Source organism: Elephas maximus, chromosome 10 (assembly GCF_024166365.1).
Source record: "Elephas maximus indicus isolate mEleMax1 chromosome 10, mEleMax1 primary haplotype, whole genome shotgun sequence".
NCBI classification, from domain to species: domain Eukaryota; kingdom Metazoa; phylum Chordata; class Mammalia; order Proboscidea; family Elephantidae; genus Elephas; species Elephas maximus.
Window position 1 is genome coordinate 104566804 of NC_064828.1, and position 26683 is coordinate 104593486.

At 36.8% G+C, this 26683-nt stretch overlaps 1 protein-coding gene across 7 annotated transcripts in view; it reads right to left on the minus strand.

Moving 5' to 3' along the window:
• The window catches only part of RPS6KA5 (ribosomal protein S6 kinase A5), a 199889-nt gene that overhangs the window by 40311 nt on the left and 132895 nt on the right, over positions 1 to 26683 (minus strand). For 5 of the 7 annotated variants that reach the window (XM_049898427.1, XM_049898426.1, XM_049898424.1 and 2 more), the window contains 2 exons: positions 8917 to 9000; positions 5735 to 5838 (listed from right to left, as the gene is read on the minus strand). In XM_049898427.1, coding sequence (XP_049754384.1) covers positions 5735 to 5838; positions 8917 to 8961 — 149 coding nt within the window. In that variant the 5' untranslated portion in view covers positions 8962 to 9000. Of the gene's footprint in view, positions 1 to 5734; positions 5839 to 8916; positions 9001 to 19146; positions 19204 to 26683 lie in introns of those variants that run through there. The other 2 variants (XM_049898428.1, XM_049898429.1) reach the window with 2 other exon arrangements.

The following is a 26683-nucleotide window of genomic DNA, read 5'->3' on the forward strand; positions in this document are numbered from 1 at the left end:
GGGTAAGAAATAATACTTGTAATTTATTTATATATAACCCTAAATGCAAGACACCTATAAACAAAAAATGAAGGAAAAAAAAAAACAAATCGGCTAATTCAAGGTGTCAACTGATTAATCAACACGGATAAAATGTAAGAGTTAGTCTTTATTTTGTATTTAGAAGATTGTAGGAAGTTGCACAAAATCAATTACCCTACGGGAACTACTCCTTGGGAGGGCAGATAACAAACTGATTACCTAAATCAGGAGTCGGCAAACTTTTTTGTAAGGAAGTCTGGTAGGCAGACTCTAATCCTTGATAATCCCTGTCTCCTTTCTCCACCACCTTGTGTAATCCCTTCCCCAAGTGTGGGCCAAGGACAGTGGCGGTTCAGTGATAGAACTCTCGCCTTCAACGCAGGAGACCCAGGTTTGATTTCTGGCCAGTGTACATCATGCAGCCACCACCACTCTGTCGGTGGAGGCCTGTGTGCTGCTATGATGCTGAACAGGTTTCCGCGGAGCTTCCAGACTAAGATGGACTAGGAAGAAAGGCCTGGTGACCTACTTCTGAAAATCAGTCAATGAATGGATCACAATGGTCTGACCCCATGGTGTACGAGTTAGGGTAGGCTAAACCTAGTGACTTGCTTATAACCATTATTACACACTAAAGATGATTGTTTTTAAAGATGATGTCACTTCCATGAGTAGGTTACAAAACATGTGACTTTCATCTTCATAACAGATTCTTCTCTGTTGCCTTCTCAGCTTGCACGCTCTGACGAAACAAGTTGACATGTTGGAACGGTCCACATGGCAAGGAATTGAGGGTGGTCTTCAGTCAATCATCAACAAGGAAATGAGGTCCTCAGTTCAACAACCCTCGAGGAACTGAATCCTGTCAACTTGGAAACAGATCCTTTCCCAGCTGAGCCTTGATATAACTACAGCCCAGCCAATAATGCCTTGCTTGTAGCCTGTGAGAGACCCTGAAGGAGAGGACCCAATTAAGCTGTACCTCGATTCCCCATTCAAAGAAACTGTGAGATAATGTATGCATGCTGTTTTAAACTACTATACTTTGGGGTAATTTTTACACAATACAGGGCCAGACAGTAAATATTTTAGGCTCTGCAAGCTATATGGACTCTGAGATAACTATTCAATTCTGTTATTACAGCATAAATGTAGCCAGAGACATTATGCAAATGATGAGCCCGGCTCTGTTCTAATAAAACTTTATGGACACTGACATTTGAATTTCATATAATTTTTATATCTCATGAAATATTATTCTTCTTTTGGTATTTTTTTCAACCATTTTAAAGTGTAAAAACTATTCTTACCTTGTGGGCCATCCAAAAACAGGCAGCAGAATGGATTTGGCCTGCAGGCCGTAGTTTGCTGAGCCCTGATCTAAACAGTACTGACTAGAGCTCTTTTTAATGCCATTATTTGGATAATATTTAGACCTGGGTTTATATGATATAGTTATAATAATATAATAAAACAAATTAATAAAGCATATTTTATTGATGGATAATAGCCATCTCTTTCTACATTTCAAAGGCAGAGACAATGAGACAAAGAAACAAGCCTGTTAGAGATGACAGAAGTGATGTAAATAGGACCTCTACATCCTGATTCTCAGGTGAGGCAATATTCAATTATCATGGTTTATGGAGGCAAAGCCCCAGGCAAGCAAAGGGCTCCTTCTCGGAGGGATACCTTCTCATGCAGTAGTAACACACACCCTAAAAGACAAGGTTCTACACAGAAAGGCAAGGGAAGCTAGTGGAAGACACATGAAAAGGACACACTACATACAAGAAGTAAAAATAAGATACAAACTCACAGAAAAGCTGGGAGCAATCACTCAAATCTATCATGCTGGCTATTTTATATTTGTCCAAAATGGTACCGAGATGTGAGAAATCTGAAAACCAAGCCATGTGAACAGTTAAAGGAACTAGAAAGGCTTATCTAGATAAAGCTATCTTCAACCAACTGAAGCAATGTCTAAAAGAAACGACAGAGTTATTCAATGTTTTTGGAAGACAGGAGCAGTACTAACCTGCAGAGATTACAGAAGGCTAATTTTAGCTATGGTTATTTTCAATTGCATCATATGCATGTGAAAGTTGGATAACGAATATGGAAGACCGAAGAAGAATTGATGCCTTTGAACTATGGTGTTGGCGAAGAATATTTAATATACCGTGGACTGTCAAAAGAACAAACAAATCTGTCTTGGAAGAAGTACAACCAGAATGCTCCTTAGAACCAAGGATGGCAAGACTACATCTTACATACTTTGGACACGTTGCCAGGAGAGATCAGTCCCCGGAGAAGGATATCATGCTTTGTAAAGTACAGGGTCAACAAAAAAGAGGAAGACCCTCAATGAGATGGACTAACACAGTGTCTTCAACAATGGGGTTAAGCATAATGATTGCGAGGATGGCGCAGGGTCGGTCAGTGTTTTGTTCTGTTTTATACAGGGTTGCCATGTGTTGGAACCAACTCCATAGCACCTAACAATAACCACTTAAGCTCATTTTAAGGGGGAAAAACTCTCTTATACAATAATGTCACCCTTCCATGGGTGGCATTCAAACAGAAAGGAGATGACAGTTTATCAGGTACACTGATAAAGAGATTTCTACACTGGGGAGAGAGTTAGACTCTTAAGTTTTCTTCTCATTCTAAGTTCTTATTATGTGTTGAAATCTGATATTCAAGAACAAATTTTATTCTGATTTTAGGCTGTCTGCAGACAACAAGTGGCAAGCAAATAACTTGGATGATACAGTACTTTGAACCATTAAAAAAAAAAAAGAAAGAAAGAAACCATGCAGAGTTCAAGGAAGATCATACTAATTAAGGAATCGAGAATTCAATGATGAGAAAAAGCCTTGGCTATTTAAGACACGTGGGGATGAGATAATGATACATCTATCTGAATGACACATATTTTATGAAAAACAGGTTATGAAGGGTTTTATACCAGGAAGGACAATCGGAATGATTATCTTGAAAGAAAAAGGTAAAGAAGGTTGAATTCGTTAATTATACTGTTTGTAAACTTGGGTCACAAACATGGAATCACAGGTTAGTACCAAGTTTTAAACAAAATTACTGACAACATGCAAAAGGGAATAATTAATTGATTAAAGAGAAAAGAATCCTATTTAAATTCTTGAAAAATTCATTTGCTCTAGTTTAAGATTTTAGACAATCTGATTCAGGCTCTTTCTCTTTCTAAAACCAGAATGTCAACTGATTGAGATACAGGCAGTAAAAACAATTTGAAGTTAAACATCACTTGGTCCAGAATATTCCTGCCATCATAACAAGCAATATACTACCTTTCTATAGGCAGATCTAGAGAGGAAAGGAAAACGACAAAATGAAGATCGCTTGTGTATGTGCAATGAGAAAGAGGAGAATTTACTCAGAGGGGTCATTAATTAATGGTGTCACACTAAGACTTTCCTTTGCACCTGTCACTACAACATGTATGACCTCGCCAATGGAACAAAGTCTCAAGACTATGCCCAAGGTTTCCTATAATTCTCAGGGATTTTCAAATTGTCAAGCAAAATGCAACAAAAGATTAAAAATAAGCAGTCATATTTAAAACTGTTCATGACAGGCATGACTTAAACTTATGATTTTTTTAAAAAAAGTATTCCTGATCACTTAACTCTGGTCTTAAGTAAGCTGGAATAATAAGAAATTATTTACTTCCAACCTTGTCCTGGAAAACATATATTTCAAAAATGTTTAAACTTTTACTGAAGAACAATTGATGTGTAATAAATTGCCCACATATAAAGGGTACAACTTGATAGTTCTGACATATGTACACACCTGTGAAGTCACTGCCACAGTCAAGATAACGAACATACCCATCATTTCCAAACTTTCCTCCTGTGCTTTGTAATCCCTCTTCCATCCTGGTCCCCAGGCAACCACTGATCTGCTTTCTGTAACTACAGATTAGTTTGCATTTTCTAGAATGGAATTGTATTGTATATAATCTATACTGCTCAGCTTCTTTCACTCAGAGTTATTATCTGGAGATTCATCCACATTTCCTGCGTGCATCAGCAGATCATTCCTTTTTTACTGCCAAGTAGTACTACATTTGTATGGATAAGCAGCACGTTTAACCATTCTCTTGTTGACAGACATCTGGCTTGGCTGTGACAAATAAAGCTGCTATAAACATTCGGGTACAAAGTTTTCGAACGGACGTATGTTTTTACTTTTCTTGGTAAATACCAAGGAGTGGAATGATTGATCATATGGTAGGTGATCTTTAATTTTTAAGGAAACGCCTGTTTTCCAAAGTGATTGTAGCTACATTCTCCCTGGCATATATGAGAATTCTAGTTCCTCTACATTCTTATCAGCACTTGGTATGGTCAGGCTCTATGAAGAATGGGAATTCCAGAACATTTAGTCATGCTCATGAGGAACGAGTACATAGGCCAAGAGGCAGTCATTCAGACAGAACAAGCGGATACTGCGTGGTTTAAAGTGAGGAACCTGTACATAGGCCAAGAGGCAGTCATTTGGACAGAACAAGTGGATACTGCGTGGTTTAAAGTCAGGAAAGGTGTGTGTCAGGGCTGTATTCTTTCACCATGCTTATTCAATGTGTATGCTGAGCAAATAATTTGAGAAGCTGGACTATATGAAGACTAACAGGGCATCAGGATTGGAGGAAGACTCTTTAACAACCTGTGTTATGTGGGTGACACAACTTTGCTTGATGAAAGTGAAGAGGACTTGAAATACTTACTGATGAAGATCAAGGACTATAGCCTTCAATACGGATCAACATGAAAACAAAAATCCTCACAACTGGGCCAATAAACAACATCATGATAAACGGAGAAAAATTCGAAGTTGTCAAAGATTTCATTTTACTTGGATCCACAATCAGTACCATAGAAGTAGCAGTCAAGAAATTAAACAATGTATTGCTTTGGGAAAAGCTGCTGCAAAAGCCCTCTTTAAAGTATTAAAAAGCAAAGATGTCACTTTAAGGACTAAGGGGCACTTGACCCAAGCTATGGTGTTTTCAATTGCCTCATATGCATGCGAAAGCTGGACCATGAATAAGGAAGAACAGATGCCTCTGAACTGTGATGTTGCTGAAGAACACTGAATATACCGTGGACTGCCAAAAGAATGAACAGGTCTGTCCTGGAAGAAGTATAACAACAATGCTCCTCAGAGGCAGGGATGGTGGGACTTTGTCTCACATACTTTGGATATGTTATCAGGAGGGACCAGTCCCTGGAGAAGGACATCGTACTTGATAAAGCAGGGGGTCAGCAAAAAAGAGGAAGACCCTCAACAAGGTGGACTGACAAGGTGGCTGCAACAATGAGCTCAAGCACAACATCGAGGATGGTACAGGATCGGGCAGTGTTTCCTTCTGTTGTATACTGGGTGGCTATGAGTGGGAACCAACTTGATGGCACCTAACAACAACAACTAGGTATAAAACAATGTGATACGTGCTTTAGGACACTATCCCTGTGAAACTTAAGTCCTAATTTGGCACACATAATATAAAGAAATATAAAAGTTACGTATATACCTACTAGATTAACATGGAAATTTACCATGTAAACATCTTTTTGTCTATCCAAAGCAATAATTTTTTTCGCCGGCCTAATTGACCAGCTTCTTTGAGAAAACAGCATAGTTATTTTATTTTGTTAAAACTTACCTAGATATCTCAGCTTGGGAATTTTTCTCTCCATCAACAGTGAAAGGAGATGCTCCAGTTAGTAATTCATACATTAGAACACCTAAACTCCACCAGTCAACTGCCTACAAACAACAATAATTTCTATTTTATACAATTATTAACTCAAATATATTTTATAAAAAAGAAATGGATGAAAAAATAAAGCAATATACTTGGAAAATATTTTAACAGAAAGACTGTACATAGCTTTCTGTGCAAGGAGTGCTAAACCAGCACATGCCACGAAAGACACTTAGGGAACAAATACCAAGGCACCCTTAGTGCAGAACTGAAACATAGTGAAGTCGATCAAGTGGTTAAAAGTGTTTTGCTTCCTAAACTACTAACAGTTTTACTTCAGTTAGTTAATTTTTTTTAATTTAAAATAAATTTTTTACATTTTAAATAAGTCAAATCTTCAGATTTATGATTGAGAAAAAAATCTTTTTTTTTTTTTTTTTAAAGTATCAATCAGTGTTTTTATTAAGTATTCTTAATTTCTTAAAATCAAATTTCCTGGAAGAAAAAAAAGGAAAAAAAAATCCAAGGGTGTTGTTTTTTGTAACCACCTCAATCAGTTTCTCTTGTAGAATCTATGATAGAAATTCAAGAATTTTCATTGGTGGGAAGCATGAAGAGATTTAAAATAATATAAAATAAAATGTATTCTTAATTGGACATGAATTTACAAATGCAACTACCTGAAATGAGAGCATAGAAATTATATATGGTTTAAAGAATCTTGATATATTAAAAATCTGTTCTGTAATTAGGCAAATCAAAATTCCAATAACTGTTAAATACACTAGCTTAAGTGTATTCATTTTGGGTCAAAGTTTCTGAGAGATGACATGAAATTCATGAGTTTAGAACTATTTTAAAGAAAATGTATAACACTGACATATAAAACAAGAACAGGCCGTCTGAACCTGAGAGGAAGAGTATTTAACGAATGCTTCCTTAGTGCCAGGTACTGTAATGAGCACTTTGAATACTTTATCTCATTTAAAAATGAGCCCTGGTGACACAGTGGTTAAAGCACTTGGCTGCTAACTGAAAGGTCAGCAGTTTGAACTCAACCAGCTACTCAACAGGAGAAAAGACCTCGTGATTTGCTTGTGTAAAGATTACAGCCTATGAAACCCTATGGGGCAGTTCTACTCTGTCCTACAGGGTCACTATGAGTGGGAACTGTTCAATGGCACGTACATAACAACAACAATAATCTCATTAAATTAACTCAAATTTGTCAGGGTCTTCCACGTACAGGAAAGGATGTTTATTGGCTGATTCTATTCTGAACCTCAGGCATGCAGAAATTCTAGGAGTCACACAAGGTTTTCTTACCTGAAAATTGGTTTCATTAGGTCTTAAACGGTAATTTTCAAATTTTAAGAGTTATAAATTCCTACCAAATTCCTCCACGGCTTCAAAGAATACCATGACGCAGATTAGCCTAGCAATTCAAATCTTGAATTTATACAAGCAGAGCGCAGGTGGCACAGTAGTTAAGTGCTTAGCTGCTAACCGAAAGATGGATGGTTCAAGCCCACCAACCATTCCACGGGAGAAAGAGGCGGCAGTCTGCTTCTGTAAAGATGCAGTTCTACTCTACCCTACAGGGTCGCTATGAGTTGAAATCAACTCCACAGCAACTGGTTTGGGTTTTTTTTTTTTTAATTTATAGAAGCAGTGTCACTGTCATTTAATCCAGAACTCTTAGCGTGCTTTGTCATTGGATTTGAAAGGATGCTCTTAAACCAATACAGGCCAAGAACCAGAGTTTAGCCATGGGTTTGAAACCAACACTATCCAAACTTGAAGAAATGGGCTTTTGAATACATGATTAGTCACTAGGGAGGACACCAAAGATTTCTCCATAGTCAGATATTTGGATTGCTTAATGTGGGCCTCTGAAAAGGGGCTAAGAAGAGGGGAAGATGAAGAGTGCAGAATAGTCAGAATTCCTTATCTGGAGAAAGTTATTAATAAAGTAAAAGTGTTAAGAAAAAACTGAGCAAATCTGTACCCTTTATTAAGGGAAGGAAAAAAAAAAAAAGTGACCTAGATTTTATAACAATCACTTAGCAAGCCTCTCCTACAATCTTCATTTTGCACACACGAGGGGAAGGGAAGAGGAAAAAGTTGAGCATTTCAGAGCGCTTAGGGAAACAGACAGACTATTCTGAATACAGGAGTTTTTTTCCCTCCTAGGATTGTTACAATGGTTATTTTCGCTAAAGAAGTATTCAACAACGTTTGCAGTATTTCTTACAAAGTTTAAGGCAGAAATTGGGAATAAGAAAATATGAGTGAACCCCTTTTCATTTGCTGTCTCGGTGACCTCCTAGAAAGCAAATATCAACTAAAAGGACATACAACATGTTTCTGAATGTTTCTCTGTTGCTGGTTGCCATCGAGTTGATTCCTACTCATGGCAACTCCAAATGTGCAGAGTAGAATTGCTTCATAGGGTTTTCAAAGCTGCGACCTTTCAGAAGCAGACTGTCAGGTCTGTCTTCTAAGGAGCCTTTAGGTGGGTTCATACTGCCAACCTTTGGGCTAGTAGTCAAACGCTTAACCATCTGCACCAACCAAGGACTCCTATGTGTTTCTAGCAGAAATGAATAATGCCAACAAGCACCATCCAAAATCATTCACCTTTAGAGGGGAGCAAGGTGCACAGTTTATGTTTTCAGTGGCACCTCTGTATTATAAGTGGCACAGTTGTGTTCTAAAAGACCAAGGCCCCATGCAACAGAAAAAGAATGATTTTTTTTAAAAAAGGAGTTGCAATTGGTGCTTGGTTCAAGATACAGGCTCTTTTAATGGAAATAAAATAAAAATTATTTGAAGAATTAGTCAAGTTTGATGTTCCACTTTAACAAGAATGTCACTTTATAAATCAAACAAAAATCCTTACCAATAAAACCTTAAGAAAGAAAATCTAGAATTTGCTAATCTTTCTATTATCTTTTTTCTCCAAAACTTTATATATTCTAATATGTTTGGGTATAAAAAGCAAAGAAAAGAAAAAAATGAAGGTAAGACAGTCAACAGCAGAAAGAGAAATCTGCTGAAGAGACACTGTACCTAAGTCATTAACTACGATTCTTCTATCTTATGGAGATATACAGAGAAGCCTCAAAAATAGAACATACCTTGTCATGTCCTGAATCTCCCCCTTTGACAATATCTGGTGCCATGTATTCAATAGTTCCACAAAAGGAATATGCTCTTTCAGCCTTAAACAAACAAAAAAACAGTGACTTGATTTCAAGCTAGTACAAGTGACAAAAGAATAAAGTAAATAAATACAAATCAGTGGCTGGGATACACCAAGTATTGGTAGAGTCTCCTGACAGACCCCCTCCTCACCAGAATAGACCTTACCTACATAGTATGAAAAAAGTCCTGGGTAAATGTCCTGTCAGGAAGACTTCTCCTGTGATGACTGAACCCCTACCTCCACCCATCCATCCACCCTTCCTCCCCCTCCTTGTTTCTTGGTTTGTGTATGGGGCAGTGGTTAAGCGATATAGCTGCTAACCAAAAGGTCAGCAGTTCTAATCCATGAGCCACTCCTTGGAAACCCTAGGGTCAGTTCTACTCTGTCCTCTAGGGTTGCTATGGGTCGGAAGCAATTCAACGGCAACAGGTTTTTTTTTTATGGTGTGTCAATTATTGGTTGGCTAACCATTCTTTTTAAAAAATGTAAATAGTAGAGTAACATGGCCTCTATAACATTTTAGCATAAATTACTTTATTTCCATATGGGAAAGACTGGGAAAACACTGAGAAACTTGAAGACAGAAGGAAGACTGCTAAGAAGGGGAACTGGGAAATCAAAGATGAAAAAACGTGTCTTCATCTTATTTCTTGCATGTTTGGCAATGCCAATGGTATGCTTAGTCATGACTAGCAAAACAGTCTTTTTAAAAAACACGGTCTCTTAAAAACAGTTGTTTCTTTTGTACAACTTTAAAAAGTCAAAAAGGCTAATTTAATATGCTAGGTCTGAAAGTTAAAGAAACCTCTAAAGTACACTAATTTTTAAAATGACCAACTGTGTCATATCACTCAACCCAACCTAGTAATGGAGAGTAAGTTGTTTTGTAGATACATTACATAGGGAAAAAAATTCTTTAATAATGTACATTCGATGGCCATATCTGCGAATGTAAAGGTACTTTTCATTGAAATATTTCACAAAACTATTTGAGAGGAAACTTTCCAGTGTCTACCTTACTCTTCTTCCACTGTCAAGACTTCAGGAAAAATCAGCGCTCCTTTCATTTACATTTTTTTAACCATAAAGAACACTGCTCTGGCAATGTTTTAGAAGTGGTAGAAGTTCCCTGCTTCACTGGCTCAAAGTTAAACAGACCCACAGAGGCAGTGGATATAATGAATTTATTTGAACATGCTGCATATACTTGAAAGATTACCATCCCCCTAAAACGAAAAGAAAGAATTCATTTATGCTTCAACCTACAGGAAATTTTCTTTTTTTTGTTAACTGTCAGAGTAATGTTAATAAATAGCTAATATAAATCATATATCAAATGTCACTATTCTTTTGCATCATCAAATGCTTACTGTGTGGCAAACTACTGGAAAGGTTAATGCTAAATAAAATTGATTTAACACAAATTTATGTACAAAAAGCAATGAATAATTTTTAACATTTTGTTGGACATGGTTATGCAAAAATAAATGCATATTAAGAAGCATTCATCTGTTCACTGAATTACTAAAAGTGAAATTCTTCAACAATTAATTTTTTAAAAAATCTCAAACTTCCATTACTATACTATTATGTTACAGCCTTTTTTTAAAACCCAAAGCAAAAATAATTACTTAGCTGAGATACAGTGACATACAAAATTACTAATTCATAGTATTTATTTGATCTCATCTTAGAACCTTTAAACCACTTTGAAATCAGTATATCCTGGATCAAGTTTTAATACTGAAAACACATAAAAATAATTCTCCAACAGGTTTATGAATAAAAGGATGGTGAGTTTTTGAGTATTACTTCTCTAGATTTTTGTTACTTAAGAAGCTAATATACATTTTCATTTTCATTCACAGGCAGCTCCATGTCACATATCATTCAGAAATTCTGCAGATTTCCTTCTCAGTATGAGACAATAATTAAATTTTATAAATTGAAAGTCACGAACAAGTGGAATCTCTTCTCCAAAACACTAGATATTCATGTCGTTGTTGTTAGGTGCCATCCAGTTGGTTCTGACACACAGCAACCCTGTGCACAACAGAAGGAAACACTGCCTGGTCCTGTGCCATCCTCACAGTCTTTGTTATGCTTGAGCCCACTGTTGCAGCAACGGTGTCAATCCATCTCATTGAGGGTCTTCCTCTCTTTCACTGAACCTCTATTTTACCATGCATGATGTCCTTCTCCAGGCACTGGTCCCTCCTGATAACATGTCCAGCGTATGTGAGAAGTCTCATCATGCTCGTTTCAAGAAGGCTCCTGGCTGTACTTCTTCCAGGACAGGTTTGTTTGTTCTTCTGGCAGTCCATGGTATATTCAATATTCTTCCCCAGCACCATAATTCAAAGGCGTCAATTCTTATTCCGTCTTCCTTATTCATTGTCTAGCTTTCACATGCACATGAGGTGACTGAAAATAACAGGGCTTGGGTCAAATGCACCTTAGTTCCTAAAGTGACATCTTTGCTTTTTAACACTTTAAAGAGTTCTTTTGCAGCAGATCTGCCCAATGCAATACGTCATTTGATTTCTTGACTGCTGCTTCCATGGGCATAGATTATGGATGGATTCAAGGAAAATGAAGTTCTGGACATCTTCAATCTTTTCTCCATTTATCATGATGTTGCTTACTGGTCCAGTTGTGAGGAATTTTGTTGCTTTTTATTGAGGTGTAATCCATACTGAAAGCTGTAGCCCTTGATCTTCATTAGTTAAGTGCTTCAAGTTCTCTTCAATTTCAGCAAGCAAGGTTTAGGTCATCTGCATATCGAAGGTTCTTAACGAGTCTTCCTCCAATCCTGATGCCCCGTTCTTCTTCATATAGTCCAGCTTCTTGGATTATCTGCTCAGCATATACCTGAATAAGTGTGGTGAAAGGATACAAACCTGACAGAAACCTTTCCTGACTTTAAACCATGGAGTATTCCCTTCTTCTGTTTAAACAACTGCCTCTCGATCTATGTATAGATTCCTCATGAGCACAACTAAATGTTCTGGAATTTCCATTCTTTACAATGTTATCCATAATTTATTATGACCCACATAGCAGAATGCCTTTGCCCAGTCAATAGAAGACAGGTAAACATCTTTCTGGTACTCTCTGCTTTCAGCCAAGATCCATTCATCTGACATTGGCAATGATATCCCTTGTTCCACATCCTCTTCTGAACCCAGATTGAATTTCGGGCAGTTCCCTGTTGATGTACCGTTGCAACCGCTTTCGAATGATCATCAGCAAAATTTTACTTGCACGTGATATTAATGATATTATTCAATAATTTCCGCATTCTATTGGATCATCTTTTTTTGGAATGAATACATATACGGATCTCTTCCAGTTGGTTGGCCAGGTAGCTGTTCTCCAAATTTCTTGGCATAGATGAGTGAGCACCTCCAGCCCTGCCATCATTCACCGAAACATCTCTGTTGGTATTCCGTCAGCACCTGGAGCCTCGTTTTTTGCCTATGCCTCAGCGTGGACTTCTTCCTTCAGTACCATTGGTTCTTGATTATATGCTAAACTCCTGAGATGACTGAACGCTGACCACTTCTTTTTGGTACAGTGACTCTGTACTTACATCTGCTTTTGATGCTTCTTGTATCATTCAATAATTTCCCTGTAGAATCCTTTAAAACTGCAATATGAGGCTTGAATTTTTCTTTCAGTTCTTTCAGCCTAAGAAATGCGGAGTGTGCTCTACCCTTTTGTTTTTCTAATTCTGGGTCTTTGCACTTTTCATTATAATACTTCATCTTCTTGAGCTGCCCTCTGAAATCTTCTGTTCAGCTCTTTCACTTCACCATTTCTCCCTTTTGCCTAGTTACTCTACGTTCAAGAGCAAGTTTTGGAGTCTCTTTTGACATCCCTTTTGGTCTTTTTAATGGCCTTTGCTTTCTTCCTGTGTGATTGTTAAGGTTGTGTGTCAACTTAGCTGGGACATGATTCTCAGTTGTTTGGCAGTTATGATGTAGTTTGGTAGTCGTATGATGATGTGATCACTTCTATGATAAGATTTGATATAATCTGATCACTTCCATCTTAGGGTCTGTTGTTTGAGTAGCTAATTAGTTGAAAAGGCATCTCGTTGGGGGTGTGGCCTGCATTCCTTATAGGTGGACTTTCTGGCAAGGCTCACAGGCTTTTGATCACTCTGGATCCTGCAGCTGGCTCCTGTTCGTTTGCCCTTCAGTTCTTGGGACTTGAGCTAGCAGCTTACCTGCTGTCTTGCCTGCCGCTCTTGGGATCTGTCAATCTTCGCAGCCTGTAAGCAAGAGCCCTGCTGTCTGACCTGTCAACCTGGGGTTTGCCAGCCCCTGTGGTTACATTAATCAGGAAAAGCCTCCAGCCTGACCACAGACTTGGGATGTTCCAGCCTCTACAACCTCATGAGCCATTTCTTTGATACAAAGCTCTCTCTATAGATGTCTATACCCTTTACTTGTTTTGCTTCTCTAGAGAACCCAGCCTAAGACATCATGTATGACGTCTCTGATGTCATTACACAACTCATCTGGTCTTCAGTCATTAGTGTTCGACATGTCAAATCTATACCTGAGATGGTCTCTAAATTCAAGTGGGATATACTCAAGGTTACACTTCGGCTCTCGTCGACTTGCTCCAGTTTCTTCAGGTTTAAATTGAATTGGCATATGAGTAATTGATGGTCTGTTCTGAAGTCTGCCCCAGCCTTGTTCTGACTGATGATACTGAGCTTCTCCGTTTTCTCTTTCCATAGATGTAGTTAACTTGATTCCCATGAATTCCATCTGGTGTGGCCTATGTGTACTCTATGTACAGTCACTGTTTATGTTGCTGAAATATGGTATTTGCAATGAAGAAGTTGCTGGTCTTGCAAAATCCTATCATGTGATCTCCAGCGTTGTTTCTATCACCAAGGCCGTATTTTCCAACTACTGATCCTTTTTCTTTGCCTCCAGGTTTTGCATTCCAATCACCAGTACTTAACAATGCATCCTGATTGCATGTTCTAGCTATTTCATACTACAGAAGTTGATGAAAAATCTTCAATTTCTTCATCTTTGGCCCTAGTGGTTGGTGTGTAAATTTGAATAATAATCACATTAACTGGTCTTCCTTGTAGTCATGTGGATATTATCCTATCACTGACAGCACTGTACTTGAGGACAGATCTTGAAATGTTCTTTTTGACAATGAATGCGATGCCATTCCTCTTCAAGTTTTCATTACCAGTATAGTAGACCATATGATGGCCCAATTCAGAATGGCCAGTACCAGTCCATTTCAGCTCACTAATGCCTAGGATATCGATCTTTATGCGTTCCATTTCACTTTTGATGACTTTCAGTTTTCCTAGATTCATACTTCATATATTTCACGTTCTGGTTATTAATGGATGTGTGCAGCTGTTTCTTTTCATATTGAGTTGTGCTGCATCAGCAAATCAAAGTCCCGAAAGCTTGACTCCACTCACGTCATTAAGGTCAACTCTACTTCGAGGAGGCAGCTCTTCCCCAGCTGTAAATTTTGAGTTTCTTCCAACTTGAGGGGCTCACTTGCCAGCACTATATCAGACAATGTTCCATGGCTATTCATAAGGCTTTTACTGGCTAATATTTTTCAGAAGTAGACTGTTATGCCCTTTTTCCTAGTCTGTTTTAGTCTCCACTAAAACCTGTCTACCAAGGGTAACCCTACTGGTATTTGAAATACTGGTGGCAATGCTTCCAGTACCACAGCAACACACAAGCCACCACAGTACAACAAACTGACAGATGCATGGTGGAGAAATTCATAGGTTTAATATAAAAAGGGTATTAATACATGCCTTATTAATTAGTGCCAGAAAGGTTTTGTAGTATCCACCAGTTGCCATGTTTTGCTTTATGTGACAATGAGAATAACGTATCTTGTTTCTTTATTGTCTTGACTTAGAATAAGCTCAGAGCCAAATTAAGTGCTCAAAGATACCTCCCTCCACTTTCTCCATGTGATTTCTGAATTCTCTTTTTATTTTAGCTTCTCTGTGTGATTGTTTTACTTATAGCATATTCCCCCTTTTTTAGGGACTGTAGGTAAGGTTTACTAAGCAAATAATTATTACTAAATAATTACTAATAACTAAATGATAAAATAATAGCAATTAATTAATAATTATTTGATAGAAATTTTTTTTTTTCTAGGAGACCTAAAAGCTTAAGTGTTGGGAAGTTACAGTCACTGAAGAAGGACAGTTAACAAAGACAAAGCTTCTCTGTTATTTTAGAAACGTGATCATCTTAGCCATTTCAGTTCTGTATCTGTTTCCTCTTCCTGTGCCCCAATGGAGGTGTTATTCCCTCTGGGTTCTATCTTCTAGTGTCTCGGCCTTGCTTTCCTAAGAGTTTACCTTTTGCTCTTAACAATATCCCTGATTTTAGCGCAGGAGAAAAGTGGGGTGCAGAACTCAAATTTATGTAAAAAGACCAGACTTAATGGTCTGACTGAGACTAGAGGAACCCCAGAAGACATGGCCCCCAGACTCTCTGTTAACCCAAGGCTAAAACCATTCCTGAAGCCAACTCTTCAGAAAAAGATTACACTGGACTATAAAACATAAAATAATACTCATGAAGTGTGTGCTTCTTAGATCAAGGAGATACATGAGACTAAATGGGCAGATCCTGTCCGGAGGTGAGATGAGAAGGAAGGGATAGGAGCTCACGTGAATGGATACAGGAAATCAGAGATGGAAAGGGGAATGTGCTGTCACAATACAGGGATAGCACCTAGGGTCACATAACAATATGTGTATAAATTTTTGTATGAGAAACTAACTTGAGCTGTAAACTTACACCTAAAACACACACACACACAAAATCCCTGATTTTAAATTTTGAATTTGTGTTTGCCTAGAATGATGCAAGCAGACAAACCAATGTGATGTGACAGAGAAAACGCAAGGACAAAAATTCATTGTTCACTATAAAACAGATTCCAAAGTGTCTCTGATGCGGTCAGGAAAATTTCAAGGTAACGTTTTGTTAACTACTTGTTAAAAAGCTAGGTTAAATGCAGCTAGAATCTATTATAATTATGGTACATAATTTGTTCAAAATACCTGTAAAGTAATATTTTTCTCAAGGGGATAGTCAATAAACCTATTTAACATTTAAGCCCATATATTTCATCAACAATATTATTTATTATTCAAGCAACCACACATTAAAAGCTTAGGACTGAGAATATACTTGAATATAAAAATAGCAAAAAGCATCATCATCCTACCAGATGATATGGAGTATTGACATGCTTAAGTGATCAGCTGTTTAAGAAGATTTCACCATTCCTTAGAGAGAAGGAGCAGGTACATTAGACAAAAAACTGGTCTCCCTGTAGTAAGAATTCCAAATAGAAATCAACTGCTAAACTGTTGTTTTTTCTCAGTAAATACTTATTTGATTAAATCAGTTCTAGCCTTTATTTCCCAATGTTTTGTTCTGATATTACCTGCTTATGATAGATAAAACTGTAAGTTAAATATAAAAAGTGCGACTTTTTCCCATCCTGCATTTGGAAAGACTCCTAGTTTTAAAAAGTCCCCCACCACAAATATCTAGAAGAGTTTGATTAAAAAGGAGGAAGGGGGGAGAGGAGGGGGAAGAGAGGGAGGAGGGGAAGTAGGGATAGGAGAAGGAGAAGGAGAAGAAAATCTTGTATTGTTAATCAATCAAGGCTAAGCTCACAAGAAAGGGGAATCTCTAAGTGTCCACAATGAGGAGGGCACTGAAAGCCAGAAAGGTAGGCATAATACCTCATACTATGGCTGCACAGAGAATGGGAATATGAGTTTTTATAGGTGTCAGTAACCCAGAAATTTGAGTTTTAACATCCTTGTAAGGACAGAGGATAAAGCTCTCAGCTCAAACTACTGAATTACCACTCGTGCATAAACCTTGGAACCTAAGAAAGCTGAACTGTCAGAGAAAATGAAGCCTAGAAAAATAAATCCACCCACTAGCACACTTTGTTTCTGCCTGGGCCCTAACTTAAAAACAAACGATGTTCCCCTATGAAATCGAATCCCTAGGCTTGTGCCTCTTGTAGACTAGAAGTCTGAATTTAACCACCACCACCTCCCGCCCCAGATACACATGGTATGGGAAAGTAAGAAAATTTGTTCCAACATTGTGATACTCTGGGGTACATGACAATACTAAAGACATTGCTACAACTTAGCTACCTAGGATTCTCCAGATAAAGCCCTGAAGCCTCAAAATTACTAAATAAATGAACTGGATTCAGTAGATATAACAAACAGAAGAATTACTTGTAATACTAGAACAATTTGTAAAAGACTAGAAAGTATGTAGTAAAAGACGGAAGGCATAAAAGAAGAAGAACCATAAAAAAATAGCAAGATAGACAAGACTGTAAAAATGTGACAAAAAACCAAACAGAACTTTATAAATGAAAAAAAACTAAAAAAAAACTCAATGGACATATTAAACAGCAGATGAGATACAGCTATAGGGAGAATTGGTAAACTAGAAGATACACTTGACAAAATTATTCAGAACGTTGTAAGAGTCCCAAGCAGAATAAATAAAAGTATATCCACGTGTGGCAAAATTCTATTTCTTGGCCCAAGTGGTGGTTACAAGAGTGTTTGCCTTATAATTCGTCAAGTTATATATTTGTTTTATATGCTTTTCATATCTGTTTTATTTGTTAATAAAAACGTGTATTAAAAAAGTCCATACACAGACAAATTGGGGGCAAAATAAAGGCATTTTAAATAAAAAGACAGTTTACTACTCATCGGTTCTTGCTAAAAAGAAATCTAAAGGATATATTTGAGAAATAAAGAAACTGAACACAACACTGAGGAAGTCAGTAGAACTTGACCAAGGCAAGGTCATGGAAGCTTCATAGACATATCCAAACTCCCTGATGGACCAAATTATAGGGCTGAGGGCTGTGGACTATGGTCTCGGGGGACATCTAGCTCAACTGGCATAACAGTTTACAAAGAAAATGTTCTACATTCTACTTTGATGACTCGCGTCTGGGATCTTAAAAGCTTGTGAGCAGCTATCTAAGATACTCCACTGGTCCCACCCCGTCTGCAGCAAGGGAGAATGAAGAAAACCAAAGACACAAAGGAAAGATTAGTCCAAAGGACTAATGGACCTCAACTACCACAGCCTCCTACCAGACTGAGTTCAGCACAACTAGATGGTACCTGCCTACTACCACCGACTGCTCTGACAGGAATCACAACAGAGGGTCCCAGACAGACCTGGAGAAACATGCGGAACAATATTCTAACTCACAAAAAAAGACCAGATCTACTGGTCTGACAGACTGGAGAAACCCCGAGAGTATGCCCCCTGGGGACCCCTTTAACTCAGTACTGAAGTCACTCCTGAGGTTCACCCTTCAGCTAAAGGTTAGACAGGTCCATAAAACAAAATGAGACTATACAGGCACACCAACCTAGGGGGAAGGATGAGAAGGCAGGAGGGGACAGGAAATCTTATAATGGGGAACTCAAGGTCAAGAAGGGGAGAGTGTTGATGCATCATGGGGTTGGCAACCAATGTCACAAAACAGTATGTGTATTAGTTATTAAACGAGAAACTAATTTGCTTGGTAAACCTTCATCTAAAGTACAACTTACAAAAAGAAAAAAAAAAGAAACTGAACTCAAAAGAAAAATGCAAGATTCAAGATGCACCATTAAGCAGAAAAACAGGTAAACATGTGAGTAAATCTGAACAAACACTGCATTTATAAAGCAAGAATTACAAAATAATGATTAATCTGGAGGAAAATTATACATGGTGGGACTAAAACACTAAATTACCATAATTTTAAATGAGATGGATAATTGAAGTTAAAACCCTCTAACATTCTTGTGTGGTCATGACAAATAGAGAAAATTGTTCACTTTAAGCTCTGTTAAGTCAGTACATAAGTTAAAAACTTTAGGATAATAACCACTAAAAGAAAAGAGAATGTATTTAACTTCTAAATCATTAGGAGAAAATGAAATAAAGAATCTTAATAAAGGAGAAGGCAGGAAAGGTGGGAAAAAAGCAAATAGAAAATATGATAAAGAAAAACACAAAGTAAGATAGGTAAAATAAAAACATATCAGCAATCATAATATACAGATTTAACTCACCAGTTAAAAGACAGAAACTCTCTGGATCAAAAACAAAATCCAGCTATATGTTATTTACAAAAGGCACACCTAAAACATAATGACAAAGAAATATTCAAAGTAAAGAGAGGGAAAAAGATATACTAAAATATTCTGAAGAGCCTTAAAACATATAAAGCAAAATGGAAGAGATCTTCAAGGAAAAATTGACAAATCTACAATCATAGTGAGTATTTTAATACATCTCTCTTATAAATGACAGATCAAGCAGGAAAAAAATCAGTGACGATACAGAAGATTTAAATGCCATTCATGAGCACATATAAAACTTTTGTATCCAACAATTGTAGAACGCAGCCTTTTCAGGCACATATAACACATTTACAGAAGCTAACCATATACTAGGTCACAAAGCAAATCTCAAATACCAAAGAATGAAAATTATATTTTGTTCTCCAATCACAAAGCAATAAAATTAGAACTAATTTACCAAAAAAATACCCAAAAATCCTACATATTTGAAAATTTAAAACCCATTTCTAAATAATTCATGGGCTAACAAATAAATCACAATGAGAAGTAGAATATTAAAACAGCAATAAAAATAGTATGTATCAGAACTTGTGGGATGAAACTACAGCCATTCTTAGGAAAAAAAAAATCTATAGTTTTAAATGCTTTTCTTTAAAAAGAAAGGTTAAATATTAATGAGTTAGATGTTCATCTCAAAAGTTTAGAAAAAGAGTTTCAGAGAAACTCAGAAAGTAAATGGAAGGAAATGACAAAGGAAAGACACCAAAGAAATAGAAAAAGAAACTGGAGAGGCTTTGACAAAAGCTGATTCTTATAGAAGATTAATAAAATGGGCAAACCTCTGGTAATATTGGTTAAAGAAAAAGTAGAAAGTTACAAATCAATAATATTAGTAATTTAAATGGCAGTGTACTACAATTACATTAAAAAAAAAACAAAAAGCAAAAATTCTATGAACTTCATAGTAAGAAAATGAGATAAAATATAAGATTTTCTATAAAAATATGACTTACCAAAACTGACTCAAGAGGAAATAGAAAGCTTAAATATAACTACTTTTTTTTTTTTTTATTAATTCAATATTTGAAAAGCTACTCACACTCACCAAAAAGGAAAGAGAAAAAAAAAAGTCCCAGGTAGATAAGGAAGTGCACTGAACCAAACCTTCAGAGGAAAAGAATCTCTGTCTTATACAAACTACTCCAAATTCATTTCATGATGTTAGTATAACCTTGATAGCAAAATCAAACACAATATTAAAAAGAAAGATTATAAGTCAGCTTAGACAATAACTTCCTAAATAAAGCACTGCTGTTGTTACGTGCTGCCAAGTCAGTTCCAACTCATAGTGACTCAATGTAAAACAGTGTGAACACTGCCCAGTCCTGCACCATCCTCACAATCGTCACTATGCTTGAACCCACTGGAAATAATGCATTAACAAACAAAATCCAGTAATGTATAAAAAAATATGTAAAGTAAAATTCATTCCAGGAATTCAAGGATGGTTTAAGAGTGGGAAAAATATAATTATGTAATATATATACAATTATAAGTATGTAATTATAACCATTGGTGATTAAAGAGAAAAACTCCAAGACTTTCTTAATGTCAATACATTCTTGTAATCTAATAATATAGTTTATGTATTGAAAACCTAGAGCAAATGCCATACTAAGTGACTAAACCCTAAGATGCATACTCTAAAGTCAAAAACAAGAATACACATATATAAGAATACACACACCTATGTATAAAACTTAGTGTCCAGGGAAATAAAACCAGACCAAACCAAAACACCCACTCTCCAAACACACACAAAATAAAAGGCATTAATGAGAACTGAAAAGAAACAATGCAAATAGTGCATTTGGTTTTACTTTTACTATATATAGTCATCTACAGAAAACATCCAGGTTAATCTATAAATTAGTGGAACTAATAAAAATTCAGCAAGGTTCTTATGTACAAGATAAACGACATTCCTATACTTCAGCAACAACAAAAAATAGATACATAAGAAAAAAAAAATGCAAAGAGGGTAAGGGTGAAGAGCAGAAAGATCTCATCTTTCCAGATTCAAGGCTTACTATAAAGTCAAGAGCTTTAAGATATTGCGGTATTGAGACAGTGAGAGGTGAACAGGCAAATGGAACTGAATGAAGAGCCTATAAGTAGACTCACGACTATATGTAAGAACTTGGAATATGAAGAAAGTTGCATTTCAAATCAGTAGGGGAACGATGGACTGAGTATTCAATGCACAGTTCAAAGGCAACTGGGCTATTTATACAAAAAAGGATAAAATAAGATTCCCATCTTACTTCATACACAAAAATTAATTCCTAGTAAAGACTTCAATGTGAAAAAGAAAACTTCTAACCTTAAAGGAAAATTAAAGACAATATCTTTACTACTTTGAGAGGGAACAGAGTTTATTTCTTCATTTAAAGAATGTAAACCTTAGAAAATTAGCAAATGTGGCTATATTAAACTGTCAAATCTCATAATGGCAAAAACACCATTAAGTTAAAGACTTAGTGAAAAACTTGAGATAAGTGAAAGTATATAATCCATGAAGGATGAGTATCTAGATTATTTAAAGAACTCCAATAAATCAATAAAATCAGAAGAAAATAAAAAAGCAACTGTAGCAATGTAATAAGAAAACAGAAAACCTAAATATCCCTCTGTAAGGGAACAGATAATGTATTAGAGTATTACACAGCAGCTTAGATGAATTAAACAGATTCTGATTTATCAACATGGATTAATTTTAAAAATAAATAAAAAAGCAATTTGCAATGACATGCCATATGTACATTTTTAAAACACAAAAGCTAATAATATATATTCTTGATAGATCCATACATACGAAGTAAAGATAGTAAAACAAGATTAAGGCCAATCCACTACCCACTCTTTGCCTGCATCTATGCAGCTAATGTGGCTAGAGAAAAACATGCGATCAGGTAAACCCATTTCACTTTTTATGACCATGAACCTCAAGTGGGCCTTTTCATGCTACCTTGCAAACATACTTATTTCCCTAATCCGCTCACTCTCGCACTTTCTTAGGTGTCTATTTTATATCTTGTTCAAAATATATACAAATCTCTTCTCCAATCTCCAATGTTTCCTTTCCCTCCCTCATTCTCAGGGAGAAAATAGAAGCAATGGGAAAAGACCTTCTATAAACTCGAACTATCCCTTCTTACCATCCACCAACTCTGTGGCCAGTAACTCAACCCTGTCCCCTATTTCTAAGGATGAACTGACTATGCTAGTAGCAAAGGACCACCTCCACTGTGCACCTGATTTATCCCTCTCAAGAATAGTGTTCCATCAATCTTTTCCCTTCTCTCCTGCATCATTATTATATCTACTCTCTCTCCCTTTTCAGGACTCTTGGAACAAGCATATGACATAATGTCATTTTTCCCACCTTAAAACAAACAGGAGAAAAAAACAAAAACCTCGCTTGGTCCCATTGAACAGAGCCAATACTTTTCTGCCATAAGGAAAGTTAAAAGGGGTCTGTGAAGCAGACACCTGAGGGCAAAGCCATCTGTTTGCCCTCAGTCCCAAGGCAGGGGATCAAAGGTCTTCTCTGATAAACTCTGATAGCAAAGAGAAAAACCACAAACAAATGGCTGAAACTAATGTGTTAGTATCTGAAGAGTGTGTAATTTAAGTAGAAGAAAAATGGGGGCAACAGAATGATACTTTGACTGGTTTCTAGATCTCTTACTTTCTTAACCTTTCCAACTCAAAGTTTAATCAAAATTAACTTAGAGCGGAGTCACTGATTTTGGCAAAAGACTGACAGGACTTATTGACAGAGGACAGGTTCTTTAGGTGCATGTGCAAATTAAAACACTCACAAATATGTGTCCCTGCAAATCAACCAGGAAGGGGAGAGGTAGCTAAAGCTGCCTCAGACAGGTGGTTCATCTGATGTCCAACACAACCATGCCCTATGCGTATGGAACCTCATCTGGGCCTCCTGAGATCTGTACGTTATAATAGGAGAAACTTGTAAATGACAACTTACTTAAGCATCTATTAAAGATATAATTTAAAACTTTTCTACAAATAAGAAGATAAAGGGAGAGTAATTCAATTGTATATTTTAATTTTTCTCACAGTTATCTGAACAGTACCTCTTGCAGGTAGAATTAACGTTTATATAGTGTATAGGGCAGTTCTACCCTGTCCTATAGGGTTGACTCGACAGCAACGGGTATACTTTAAAAAGTACTTTCATGTGGATTAATTCATTGTGTCCATACGGCAATCCTACAAATCAGATTTGATGAATATTATCACCTTTATTTTACGGATGACGAAACTAAGATTCAGAGGGATTAACAGACTAAGTGACTTGCCTAATTTCACACAACTAGGAAGTGGAGATGGATAAGTAATTCAAAAATATCTAACTTCAAAATGCCTCTTCTATATTAAAAAAAAATTAATCAGTAACATTATCTGCATTGAGCAAAGGTTGAAATTTTGTATTATGGACAAAGAAAGTTACAAATCCATAAATCTTTTCCTTTTAAGCACGGCTATCTGTGTAGTGGGATACAGTTAACACAGCTACCTCTGTTTTTCAATGTGTCAAATCTACTCTTGAGATGGCCTCTAAATCCAGGCAGGACGTATTCAAGGTCATACTTTGGATCTTGTGGAACTGCTCTGATTTTCATCTGCTTCAACTTGAGCAACTGATGGTCTGATCTGATTTTCTTCTGCTTCACGTGAGCAACTGATGGTCTGTTCCACTTTCAGCCCCTGGCTTTTTTTGACTGATGATATTGAACTTCTCTGTTGTCTCTTTCCACAGATGCAGTCGATTTGATTCCTGTGCAGACCACCTGGTGAAGTCCACGTGTATAGTTACTGATTATGTTGTAGAAAAAAAATATTTCCGATGAACACTTCATTGATCTCGCAGAATTCTACCAACTGAGATGCTTCGACAAACATTAACACTGGAAGCGCTTACTCGTCTGTATCAAGAAATTTCGAAGACAGCTCCCTGGCCAACCAACGGGAAGAGATCCATATTTATTCCCATTCCAAAAAAAAAAAAGGATATCATACAGAATGCAGATGTTATTGAACAAAATCATTAATATCACATGCTAGCAAAATTCTGAACATAATTAAAAATGACTGCAGCTGTACATCAACTAAGACCTGACAGAAGTTCAAGCTGGATTCAGAAGGGGGCATGGAACAAGGGATATCCTTACTGTTCTCAGATGGATTTTAGCCAAAAGCAGAGAATACCAGAAAGATGTTTACCTGCATTTTATAAACTACATGAAGGCATCTGACTGTGTGGATAATAACAAAGTATGGATAACACTGTGAAGAATGGGAGTTTTATAACACTTAATGGTGCTCATGCAGAAACCTGCTACATAGATCAAGAGGCAGTTATTTAAACAGAACAAGGGGATTCTGCCTGGTTCAGAACTGGAAAAGGCGTGTGGCAGGGTTGTATCCTTTCATCTTACCTATTCAATCTCTATGCTGAACAAACAATCCGAGAAGGTGTATTGTATGAAGAACATCAGGACTTGAGGAAGACTTATTAACAACCTACAATATGCAGGTAACACAACCTTGCTTGCCAAAAATGAAGACAACTTGAAGCGCTTACTGATGAAGGTCAAAGATTATGGATTACTCCTGAATGAATGAAATGAAATCCTCACACTGGACCAATAAACAATATTATGATAAATGGACTGAAAACGGAAGTTGCCAATGATTTCATTCTACTTGGATCAACAATCAATATCTGTGGAAGCAGCAGTCAAGAAATCAAACGACACATTGCACTGGGCGAATTTGCTGCAAAAGATCTCTTTCAAGTTTTAGAGGCTAGGCAAGCTTAAATGGTCACAGCAAGAGTCCAAGCAGAAGAAGAGGTTGAAGAGGAGAGGGGGAAGTTAGAGACACGTATTTAAACTGGAAACCAGGGAGGTAGAAAAAGGATGGAGGAAAAAAGAAACCTGTTCCAAAAAAAATGACATTTTGATGTAAGTGAGTTGGGCTGGCACGTGAAAACAAAAAGGAATGCTAGCTAATCAAAGTGGAAATGATCTGATGGAAATGTATTTTTTATTTTGGTAACATTTTTATTGACATATTAACACACATACAGAAAAGTATGGGTATCTTAAGTGTGCAGCTCAACAAATTTTTCAGTGTTTTTTAATTGTTTTATTGTGGTAAAATATGTATATAACAAAACATTTGCCAATTCAACAATTTTTACATGTACAATTTAGTGACCTTGACTGTGTTCATCATGTTGTGCAACTGCTACCATTATCCACTTCCAAATCATTCCACTACCATTAATAGAAGCTCGGTGCCCAGTAAGCAAAGACACCCTTTCTCCCGTCCCTCCTGCCATTAGTAACAACTAATAAACTTTGGTCTCTATACATTTGCCCATTTCATTTAACTGGGATCATACAGTATTTGTCCTTTTTTGACTAACTTATCTCACTCAGCATAATGTTATCAAGATTCATCCATGTTGTAGCACAGGACTTCATTTCTCTTTATAACTGAGTAATATTCCACTGTACATATATGCCACATTTTGTTTAAGATGAGAATATTTTTAAGGGTAGAAAAGGTATAGGTAGGGAAGCTTGCTCAACAGGTATTGTCCAGTAACTAGCATAATAACCCATTGTTGTCAAGTCAATTTCAACTCATAGCAACCCTGTAGGACAGAGTAAAACTGCCCCACAGGGTTTCCAAGGCTGTAAATCTTTACAAAAGTAGGCTGCCACAACTTCTGTGGAGTGGTCGGTGGGTTCAAACTGCCGACCTTTTGGTTAACAGCTGAGTGCTTAACCACTATACCACCAGGGCTCCATAATAAAAAAAAACTGAATCAACTTGTCACTGTGGAGTTGATTCCTACTCATATTGACCCTACACGACAAAGTGGATCTGCCCCATAGGGCTTCCAAGGAGTAGCTGGTGGATTTGAAATGTCAACCTTTTGGTCAGCAGCTGAGATCTTAACCACTGTACCACCAGGGGTCCTAGCATAATTAAAAAAAAAAAAAAAAAACCCACAGCCGTTGAGTCAATTCCGACTCATACCGACCCTACAGGACACAGAAGAACTGCCCTGTAGAGTTTCCAAGGAATGCCTCGCAGATTTGAACTGCCAACCTTTTTGTTAGCAGCCGTAGCACTTAACCACTATGCCACCAGGGTTTCCCCTAGCATAATATAGGTGGTTGATAAATGTTTATTGAATAAACAAACTGAATGTATAGAGATATGATAAAACTTTCAAATCTTTAGTCTTCATAATTTCAGCACTTATTCAACTCACAGGGTTGCTTTGAAAATATTCCAAAAACCAAACAATCAGAAATAGACACACGTAATTTGGAACCCAAGATGATGTGGTTAGTAACAACAAAGTCCTTTACTACAAAAATTTTACCGTGATTCTGTATTCTATACCAAAAATATT